Here is a 12,192-nt window from a genome sequence, read left to right on the forward strand (position 1 = left end):
GTGTAGCTGCTACTATCTCACCTGCAGAAAATAATATTTTTTCTGTGAGACGTGTAACTTCTGATTTGTTGGTGATGATTTTTGATTTTTATATCTCGTGTTTCACACTCAGCAGACAATTGTTCCAGTGCATATTGCAGATAAGTGTTGCTTCAGACCAAGAGGATAATATCACCTGCAAACAAAAAAGATGCATCCCTCACATTCCCAAATAATCTGATACTCCCCAGACCTCACATACACTGGGAGGACAAAACACTTCCTTACCCAAGTTCTTTGCCTACCTTGAACATATTCATCCTCACACAGGGAATGTGGATATACTTCTCACTCCATAACTGCAGGGCAGCACCAGCCCTGAGACCCTACACCATTCAAATACCTCTCACAGGGCACACCAAGCATAAGAGTCACTGCTTCTTGTAGGACCACAAAATACAGACAGACTGTACTATTGAGCATGTACAAACACTCCACATACCTCATTTATCTATCTTTTATGAAACAGTAAGCTGAACACTGAACAGCTTGCATATGCAATGTGTGATTATTGTAATGAGGAGGCATAAACTAGTACAACTGTGACTTGCACTGCTGTACCTGAGATATCCAGTGCATTATATATTGGGAAAGTGTGCCATACTGCCAGAGGGCAAGGGTACCTTCTTGTCTGGTGATGGGGAGGCCACTCAATCAGATATTCCTTATGCAAATTTCAGTGCTAAGGATTCTAGCGGAGTTTGTTCTACAGCCGAGTTCCAATGAGGCAATGGCCATGTGGTCATTTATGCAGTGGCTACTGTAAGAAAGATAAAAAAAAACTCCACCTTACTTGGGATTAGAAAAATGATATGAAAGACAAAACCCGTGACGATGCAACAAGTTTAATCAGAAATAAATGGCAACAAAAAGGCAAACAAATTCAAATAAATAAATTCTGGGTGGAGAAATATTAATGCAAAATGAAAACATGAATAATTATGAAAATTAAAATCTGTAAGAAAATGAAAATATATAAGAAGTGAAATATACAAATAAATAAATTAAGCTCACATGAAATGTTGATGAAGGAATGGAGGATAAAAGAATACAACCGAGCTATTACAGTAAAAGATAAAAAAGGTTTGTAACAATAACATTAAAACAAGAAAAGATCATGGAGGAAATAGAGACTACAAGACAGGGACATACTACTTAATTATGTGCTTTACAAAGTGGTACACACATTTTTTGGTGTAAAAAAGACATTATACAAACTTAAACAGAATGCAATTACTATTGTCACAATGTTTGATTACATAAGCATAATATCGTCTGAAAGAGATGATTAACAACCCTAAAAAAAAAAACAAAACAAACAAAAAAAAAAAACTGAAAGGCACGCAGTCCTGACAACATATAGATTTCACACTGGAGTGGTGCCCTCTGGGTTCCCTACATTTCTTTTTAGTTTTCACTTATCTTTGCATTTAGTCCCATTTGACTGAAAACATTTCCTGGAGGTGCCAGTTATGAAATGCGACATTAACCAAAATACTTAAACACCACAGAGTAGCAGCCTGCTTGGTGCAGTTAGGAACACAATGAAAAAAAAAAGTGTTCTAAAATGATTAGACTGCCATAACAATAAAAGAAAGGCAGAGGCATAGATGCATGTTTACACAAAAAACTGAGTCACTATAATAATGCATACTTCTAGGAAATGTTATCCAAATCATCAATGCAGGGTTGCAGATAAACACTATTTACTTAACTAAAGTAAAACATATCATTATGTCTCATATTTTTCTGTTAAAATGCTCACAAACCAGTAATTAGTTATCTTGTTTGTTAGGTGGGTAAAAAGCTGAAAATTAGCTTAGCACACTGGGCGATAGGATTTCAGATAAAAAAGTCAGGTCTTTTTTGTTTTCGGTTTACACTAAAGCTTTAATAGGAGACAGTTCTATAATATAAACTATTACTAAATATGCAGATCACACCTTATTTCTGAAGATGATAAAAGTTACAAAGGCAAGAACTAGAAACAAATCAGTCCCCAGTCTGAAAAATAAACTGTTAATATGCAGATAAAAATCCACAGTGATGATGTTTGATTCTGTACATACAGTCAGTGAGCACTCTATCAATTGTACATTTTTAGGAAAAGTAACTCTGCATAGACCTGGGTATAAAAGCTTATCAAACATTTAATAATCCTATACACATCAATGATAAAATGCAGTCAACACTGTAGGTTGTATTGTTAGATTTATAAAATCTAGTTCCAGCAAAGGATTAATTCCCATGTATAGACCAGATATGGGAAAAGAGCTGCAGGTAGTAGAAATGATCTTGAATGTACAACTGTTAAAACACAGTAGATTAAACTGGAAGAATTCAGAGAGTTCACAAAATGTATTGATAGAGTTAAAGGCTATTCTTGTAAGTGCAAGCGTAAAATCCTTACACTATGCTCTCAGAGTTAAGGAAAACCAGAGCCCTGATTATGGTCTTTATAGCTTTTAAGAACAGATTCATACTTGACTGCTTATACTTGAAAAAAGTGAGGCATGATTCAGAACCACAAGGACATAAAAGTGCTACAGAGAATATGCTTTAAAAATAGGAGACGCATAACTTGCTCCAGTGAAAGAATAGTTGAAGAACTGTCTTAGCCAAGAAAAATTCTAACGACTTAGAAAGCTTGAAGGTATTGTTAGATGAGGACATGGGAGATGGAAAGCACATGATAACCTGATAGCTCAGGCCAGGCCACAGAGATTCAATTTTTTTTTCACTTGTAATAATGTTTCTATGTATATGCAGAGGCAGGTTACTGCATTCAATATATGTCTTGACTTAATAACCATTCCTGATTGCTGCATTTCTAACAGTAACTTTATCTTTCTGTTGCACTTACATTGATATACTGTAGATCTGCAATCTTCTTGTTTGTACAACATATAATATATGAACTGTTAAGTACACAGTCTGTACAAAGTACTTGTATCTGTTTACCCCCCCATGTTATGTGCATATTGACCAGATGTTGCCTGCTTATCACGCATTTGGCAAATAGTGCCTAGCGCTCATAATTCCCAGCACCACTGAAGATAAATGGTGCCAACCAGAATGGTGCAGAAGGCAAAAAGATGCAGTGATGTTGCCACAGGTAGTGGCTTCTGCTTTTTTCCCTCTGCAACATTCTGGCTGGCACCATTAGCTTCAGTGGTGCTGGGAATTATGTACCCTGGACAATGTTTGTATGCCACCATATTTTGCAGTATGGTATAAATGAGGAATAATCTGCTGGTCTCCTCTGGGTTGTACTGTAAGACTTTTTCAGAGTTATGCAATCATTGGAACCACCCTTCTGGATAGTGAACACTCTGTCCACTACTAGCCGTGCTTGTCTGTCCTGTTGTCCATGTTCTTGGCCACCATTAGGATAATGGTGAGATATTGTCTTCCATGGCTGTAACAGGTTGGTAGCATTAACTGTGGATGATGAGATGACACAATGACACAAACCTCAGATTTATATTTACAATGGGCTCATCTGCCCTAAGTATACATATTTACATCCTGGTATAAGCTATGCACCAGTGGTCATTTGTTCTCTGCATCCTCATCTGTTTGCATCTGCTTACACTACTGTCTGGAATGTGTCTGTGTTCCAAGAGATGTCCAGGTGATAATCACTCATCTAACCAAGGTGTCAAACACAGACATTCAGGATAACACAATCTGCATTACACATAACTTGTAAGGTAATGGAGTGACTCCAACTCTTGTTGATACAGTTCATTTCCAGAAGTCTAGCAAACCTTTATGTCAATGTGGATGCACTGTATTATGCAGAGCACCATAAGCAGGCCTGCAACCCTATGGAAGTCTCACTCTGTGGTGCCTTATTTCTGGGGAGTACATGCTACCACCACTACACATGCCACTACACACAAGTGAGGATGGTATGTGATATCATGCACTGCAAGCTTTGTTTGTGTACTATAGCATTTATCCTTGACTTGTTATAACTTTCTATGATATCAGTGACTGTGATATGGTATTTTCCATGTCACATTTCTTCATTTGCAGCTAGATTTATGCAGCGTATCCTATATTTTAAACCTGTTCATGAAGCACTAGCATTTGTTCCATGGCAGTACAATGCAGTACTAAACATTGAGCAACATGTTCAACAAACAACTCACACATTGGAAATAAGTGCTGACGAAAGGTGAAGCTCAGCCACGGATGTACATACAAAACATGTACCAGGGCAATTATACAACAATGTAGAAAATTAATTAAGTAGAAAGGAAAATAACGTGCAGCTCATTGGAATCTAATCTTTCAAATGGTCTAAAAAAGGACAAAGAACAGAAGTTCATTTACTTCCAATGTGCATGAAGCTGAGGTGCATGATTTGATGTTTCTTGAGACCACAGGAGTATATTTAAGAGAGCTTTAAAAGGTGTCTCATAATAAATCTGTATTAGATCGGTGGATATTGGCACAGCTTATAATAAATTGATTCCCTTCACTATTTTAGAGCAAAGCAATAGCGTGCGAACTTGAGAATATAACTAAATTGGTGCGTTGCTGTTTTCTGTCATATATTAAAGCTTCTAACAGTGCACTCCAATGAGTCAAAGATCAGGACTAACACTTTTTATACTGATTGCCTGTACTTAGCTTTCTTTTTTGTCAGCGTTGTATTTTTGTTGAAATCAGAAATAAAGATAAAAAGTCAAATTCTTGAAACGTGCAGACTTATTATTCAATCTCTATGGTTCAATAAAGGTTGTTTATGTATTTCCAGCAATATATCATTTTTTTATTGCACTTGCATTTATTCAGCAGCTGTTTGCATAAGCAATGCTTATTTTTTTGCAGTCAGAAATGAGAACAGAGTTATTTGCTTTGTTTGGTATCTTTTTACTGAATGAATTCATCTTGGCTGCTGTTTTCATTTTTTTTGTCATCGAGATAATACTTTTATTGTGCCATTGATCTGAGATCATGCTAGCAGTAAAATAATTTGACATTAGAGGTATGAAGTAACAAGAAAAGTTGAGAGCTGATAATAACAAGGCAGAACACAGGCTGCTCGTATAGTGCATTACTTCTCTCATACCATGGTATCTCTATTAAGTAAAAAGGGGGGGCAGTGAATTATACTACAGTGGTTTGGGGTGCAGAAAAAGAAACCAGTAAGTTGATGTTCAAATCCCCTTAATACCATTTGCTTTTTGAGGTGTTCCACTCTGAATATGTCACTTAAGCTTCTCTTGCACGTCCCTTCAAATAGTGAGTAGAGAATATTTTTATCTCTGTGCGTTCCCTTGAAGAGGTATAACCTATCACAAATGATGAAACTTGCATTCATATAACATGACACAGGCATTGCACAGGTGTGTATGACAGTCCCAAAATACAATAACTAATCCAATAAATTAATAATAAAGATAAAACATATAAAATGTCACTGAGGTATAGTAATGGCCTTTGCAGTAACGGGTTAGAAATTTAGCTGGAATTTATGATGTTAGAACAGCTGTACATGTTGACAGGCATTACTTTATGTATTTGCTGACATTTTCTTACTAGTTGCAGCTTTCATGTAGCTATTTAATTCTGATAACAAGTCATGGTAATTTATTTAAGGGTAGTTATGTAAGAAAATACTATGCAAGTTCTTTGCTTTACAATCTTATCATATATCGCATGAGGTTTTTATGTGTCGCAATCAACCTATGTAATATGTTTGTTACCCTGCTCTGTTAGATCACTTATGTTATTGTATTGTGCTCTGTCTTGGTGTAGGACAGTATGAAAAATCTCGAATAACAACACAAGTTAAATTACATACCATAAATGCTAATAAATAGGCAATCAACTCATAAAAGTGAGAGATGTTACTTTGTAAATTAGAAAAAGGAAGGTGGTACTTGTAATAATTGTGGTGACTAGTTCATATAGCAGCACGACTAGCTAAAATGTACTTATTTTATATATTTATTTATTTTGTTAGTTTACCTAGGTAGTACACTCTTTACAATAGACCATTTGCAGTCACAGCCCAGGTCTTAATAAGAAATACTTATAATAAATAAATAAATAAATAAATAAATAAATAAATAAAGGAAAACTTTTTTCTGGTACTGATAGTTTCATGTTTGATTTTAGAGAGCATAGAAATACATTTATTTCAACAAGAACAGCTGATTGCATTTGTTTGTCAGATCACAAATGAACATGGCATGCAATATTTAAACTTTTGCAAAATGTTATGCAGACACACAGAGTGACTACTTACTTCTCATTTATTTCTAAATGTTTTATTTTTTAAATGTTTTTCCTATTGTGGTGATTTACAATCATTTATATTTAAAAGGTTATATATAGAACTAATAATATTGAAGTACTCTTTTAAGTACTCTACATAACAAAAATGCTGATCCATGGGGTCTATATTAAAAAGATGAATGTTTACTTATGTGAACACCTAAACGTCGACCTGTCTTCATCGAACCGTGAAAACATTGATCGTCCAGAAGCACGAAAGCGGAAATGTCGAATCGTGATTGGCCTTCTGCGGTATAGCTCTGTAAGGTAAGTGTGCGATAGTTACCGACCTTAGGGTTAGGGTGCGGGTTAAGGTAAGTGCATAGATGGTAATGTATGTTAGAGTTAGTGTAGGGTTTTGTAGTGTATGTGTGTGGATTATTTAGTTTGTTTGGGTTTAGCTTTTTAAGGTAAGTGTGCTATAGTTACGGACCTTAGGGTTAGGGTGCGGGTTAAGTTAAGTGCATACATGGTGGTATATGTAAGATTTAGTGTAGGGTTAGAAGTAGGATTTAGTTTAGGGTTAGAAGTAAGGTTTTGGTTAGTGTATGTATGTGGTTTATTTAGTTTGTTTGTGTAGGTAGTATGTAGCAGGTGGTGGGGTGGGACAAGTATGATAGTTCGACTTTTCGCGGTTTAGGGCGTTTGGTGTATATGCGGTTCGCGGAATAGGTGTCGACGTTTAAGTATTTGGGTAAGTAAACTTTCGATTTTATAATATAGACCCGATCCATGTAGTGGTTGTTTAATGACAGCACTGACCACACACACTTTGCCACTGAGGTAGTTTCATTCATGAAATGATCTGTCAAAGCTGTTATCTTTACAGAGTCAATAAACTATAAAAATCTAGCTATGCTAAAAGTGTGGTTTGTGCTTGTATCTCGTGGTGCATTATATATACATTTGTATGTGCAGGTGTTAGTGTGTGTGTGTATTTGTATCTGTATCTGTGTGTATATACATATATATATATATTTTACACACACACACACACACACACACACACACACACACACACACACACACACACACACACACACACACGTGCACGCACACACACACACACACACACACACACACACACACACACACACACACACACACAAACACACACACAAATTTCATGCTTATCCTGGCTTTATTAACTTCATAGAAAGGATTTAATTATCTGTCTTGAACCTTGTCTAGAACAAGGAACACATAAGCACACACACACACACACACACACACACACACACACACACACACACACACATTTTCTATGCACACGTGCATACGCATATCTGTGTGATTGTGTGTGTGTGTGTGTGTGACTGCTGTAGTCATATGCTTGTGAGCCCCTGGAAGTGGACAACGTGAGATATTACCTAAATCATGTTGAATATGGAGTAAATGTAAATACCCCCGTGGCTTATGCCTTTCACACAAATAGATCCTGAATAAGTCAGCATAACAATAAATTATAGGCTTTGAATTATTTACCCATCTCAACTGCCTAGTAATAACATATGACCCTAGAATTGGGGCTTCTAAAGAGAAAACTCACTGCAGTTAATTTAATGCATAAACAGGTAAAGACAGAAAAGTTGCAATGTGACACACATGTAAGTATTCATATATTTATAGGTGTACATTAGGCTAACATCCAATGGGACATTTATAAGCCTAGCCATAAAACCCAAAAGCATTCCACAAGCTATTTTGCTTTAGATATTATTTTAAGGGGTGTATGTCAGATAGGGCATGATTAATTCAAATTGTTTATGCGCAATCTGAATGAACACGATGTTAGCATTTAATAGTGTTAGATATACCATATGTTTGAAGAAGGGCTGATAATTGAGCTGTCTTGGCTCATTTACTCATTTAAGCATGTTACTGCAGATAGAATAAGAAAACATTGCTTGATGACAGATATAGTCTGCAGAAAGAATTTATTTTTCAAATACATAAGGAAAATAATTACTTAAAAAAATGTAGATATGGTAACAACTTTCTGAGAAGTATAAACAAAGAAAGTCAAAACAAATGCTGCAAAAATAATTATGATAATAATGCAACAGCTGCAAACTTGAGTATCACCGAACACTGTAAGGTGGTTAGTGTGCAGCAAAACATGAGGCAGGCCATAACCAGCAAACGGTCAATTCTGCAGTTAGGAACTCTTATTTTATTTTTCCTAAGACTAACTCATTACACAGATATGAACAGTTACTTAAGCACGTACAATGTGCCTCTTTTTTACCTGCTTATTGCTAACTTAATCTGAGCCGTCTGTTTCAGTCATTTTTGGCACCTTTCACACAGACAGAAGTGGCAGAGGACTAACTGGGTATTCTAGTGGCTGTGTGCGGGAGTCTCCTCCGTGAGCCTAGGCATCTACCTATCTTGCAGTAATGGGATTGCAGCTTCCTGATCTTCATTACTATAAAGGGCCATAGATTTCCCTCCTCCAAAGATGACAGTGCTTTGCTTGAGATATACTTGCTCAGTAATGCAAAGCGATATAATATTAGTACCCATAGGTTGTGGTCGATAACATGTAGATCATAGGCCCCAGCTTGCAAATGGTTCATCCCCAAGTCCCCTGCTCACATTTATTAAGGGAACCAGAACTTGTCAGAGATTTGGAATGCATGGCTAGGCTTACAAAGGCTGTAGTGGCCATTAGCCTGGTTAACACATATGAACCTATGAAGCAATAATTTTATTATGGTAAGTTTTCAGTATCTGTGTACTGGGCAGATGGATACAGGTAGGACATTGAAGCGACAAATACAGGTAGGACACTGATGTGATGGATACAGGTAGGACATTTAAGCGATGGATACAGGTAGCATGCTGAAGTGATGGATACAGGTAGGACATTGAAGCAATGGATACAGGTAGCATGCCGAAATGATGGATACAGGTAGGACATTGAAGCGATGGATACAGGTAGCATGCCGAAGTGATGGATACAGGTAGGACATTGAAGCGATGGATACAGGTAGCATATTGAAGCTGCTCAGTAAGTTATTCAGAACATTTGATAAGGTAACTTGGAAGCCTTCTCCCACGTTCTGCATAATTTTTATCATCTTGCCTAGTGCCGCTTGGACAACCCTTTACGGGAATGTTTTCAGAGACGTGACACTGTACCAATGCAGCAGTATATCCAATCAGGTTTATGTACTGGGGATGGACATTACACACACATATGTCTAATATTTTAATCATAAAGATAAGCATGCAGCCCAGTGATTGTGGGGAGTCTATTTTTGAGTAACTATATTATTTCTGTAAGGAAAGTTCAGTGGAAAACATAACCTATAAAAGAGATAAGAAGCATTACTAAGACAATACAGACATCACCGGATGCTGAATGATACATGCAGATCGATTAATCTGTTGGTCATTATCTGGCTGTAATGCTTAATATACTCCTTTGTAAGTTGTGCATCGAGTTGTCAGCATTCTCTTTCTTGTGCTGTTTTCTGTAAATTAGTGAGTAAATGTTCCAAAAACATACTTGTGTAAAAATTCTAAGCATGATTACATGCCGATCATTCTTGTAAAATGTTTAAATCAATAAAAATGATTTCTGTTTATTTATAAAAGTATCAAGAATAACATTCATTCATGATGTTAACTAGAAATAACAGTTTCTAGTGTACAAATTAAATATGCTGAAAAATGCTGGTGCCTTCTTACCTGTAATTTTCTTCTTGTCCTACATCAATCACTTCTTCCAGATCACTTTCTGATGAACTTTCTACACTGGGTCTTTTCATGTTTTATGTTGGCTGGGCAGAAGAGCTGGCTTTCCTGTTCAACAGGTGTAGGTGAATGTGAACGTGAGGCTGGCTTATAGTGGCTCAGGCGTCCTCCACATTTAATTTCCCTTCACTTCTGTCATGCTGAGCAGGTCAGTTAATTTTTGCTTTTAGTACTCTCCCATTAATGCAGAAGAAAGCTCATAAACACCTAGGAATAAAATACTTTTCTTTTTCTCTTTTTTGTCCCTCAATCCTAGTATATTATTGGCTAGAAAGTCTTTAACCAGCTGCACTTATTTAGTGCATTTATAATGTTCTCAATACAGTCTTTGAATATCTGCCGCAGAATTTTAGTTCTTCTGCAGTTATTAGAAAGCTTCCTTCTAGACTTTCCTTCCTCCTGTATTCTGTAATCTTTTTATCATTCCATGCCTTCTGCTCTGGCTGACTGTATTATATGTCTGCAATTTATTTTCCTGTACTGTTAGGTCCTTGTTCTGGCTCCTGTAAAGAAAAAAAAAAGTTTGTGAAGTTTCCTTTTTTTCCCTCCCTCTCTCCAACTCCTTCGTCTGATTGGACTAAGGGGGCTGTTTCAAGAAACACTGACCTCACCGGCAAGAGAAAACCGTGGGAAAGAGATTCAAATGATAAACTGCTTGCTGCTATTTTAGGGAAAAATCAACAGACGGAGTGAAAGGGCTTGGGAGAACCACAGGACTTGCAGGAGTCTGGATCCCACATAAAGTGCTGTTTTTATCTCAGCCTAACCTCCAGCTTGAATTCATTTTCCTAGTAATAAAAAAGCCCTTTTTATTGTAGCTGAACTGCTTTTATGAGGATCCTAGGGGCTGATGAGGGCAAGTGTCCAAACAGCAGGCAGTCCTGACTGACAGTCTGCTGCTGAGATACTGGCCAGTAAGATTTAATGGCCTTTGTAGGTACCTTTGCTTCTCTGCTTCTAATGGAGAACCTTATATAGAAAACATTGTTTTGTGAAGAACCTGGTACAGATAAAAAGGATTTAGTTGCATTTAAAAGTACATGTAGGACAGACTGTTTTTCCCCCCTGAAATAACACCTTATAAATGTTTCTTACAATCACAGTTCTGTCTCTTTCCATTCAATATCCACAGGCTAGCAATTTGTTCTGAACAGACAACGGGCAATAGAAAAGTTGGTTTGATGTTTTAATTTTAACACTTTTTTGTGCATTGGTTCAGTTTCTCCTCATAAGGCACACCACTGTAGTGGCATAGCAAACAGCATTTTTCTTCCATAGATCTTCAAATATTTTGCCACAGTCTTAAATGTTTCTGTCTTATTTTATTTTGTCACTATAGTGGAGTCCTAGAAATTGATTAGCATCCTTCTCAGATTTTCTTCACCTCTCACTCTGCATTTATTACCTTACTACCCAATGGCTTTTTAGCATTAACGGTTTAGAACAGAATCTCATGGAATCTAGACAGGAAGTACGTAGAATCCATAGGTCAACTGGCACTCTGTTCTCTAGTTTTGCAGTTAGTTTCATAGGTCTCTCTCAGCCACCACAACAGACACTATTACATGTTGCTAGTTTGACACCCGTTAGAAATGATTCATATGTTCATTCTTTTGCATGAACCAGGGAAAACCAATAGAGTATACAATTAGCTAGAGTGCAGGAATGTAAACCAAGTGGAAGAAACTTGCAGATTAAGCCAAACCAAAAGTCCCATGTTCCAGTCCTACCACATCACTAATTCTGTGACCCAAAGCAGGCCATTTGAACATAGTCAAACAAGAAAACAAACAATTCAGTAAAAAGCAGATTGTTACTTTATCCTCTGGGAAATTGTCAGACTGGATTTTAATGTTATTTAAAGTAGTCAGTCGCAACTGTAAAAACAGCAACAGAATGTAAGTACATCTGTTGGTCATTCCTTTCTGAATCATACCTCCCCTGCAATTTCAAATCAGCTGGAGGAAGATAGTGGCTCTTCAGTATCTGTCTGTTGAATTATCTAACCATGAGTTCACAGCTTATTCTTTATTGCTATTCTGTAACACCAAGTTACTATTTTCCCCAGATAAATCAAATAAATCCATGCATGTAGCA

At 36.7% G+C, this 12,192-nt stretch overlaps 1 protein-coding gene across 2 annotated transcripts in view; it reads right to left on the reverse strand.

The window, feature by feature from the left end:
* Positions 1–10,877, reverse strand: part of LOC122792188 (hairy/enhancer-of-split related with YRPW motif protein 2-like) — a 161,686-nt gene extending 150,809 nt beyond the window's left edge. Inside the window, exons 1-2 of one of the 2 annotated variants that reach the window (XM_044059913.1) lie at positions 10,702–10,873; positions 10,030–10,598 (exon numbers count right to left, since the gene is read on the reverse strand). In XM_044059913.1, coding sequence (XP_043915848.1) covers positions 10,030–10,109 — 80 coding nt within the window. In that variant the 5' untranslated portion in view covers positions 10,110–10,598; positions 10,702–10,873. Of the gene's footprint in view, positions 1–10,029 lie in introns of both variants that reach the window. The other variant, XM_044059914.1, reaches the window with a different exon arrangement.
* Between the last annotated feature and the right edge of the window lie 1,315 nt (positions 10,878–12,192).

This window comes from Protopterus annectens, chromosome 1.part2, assembly GCF_019279795.1.
Source record: "Protopterus annectens isolate FY-2018-M chromosome 1.part2, PAN1.0, whole genome shotgun sequence".
Lineage (NCBI taxonomy): Eukaryota > Metazoa > Chordata > Ceratodontiformes > Protopteridae > Protopterus > Protopterus annectens.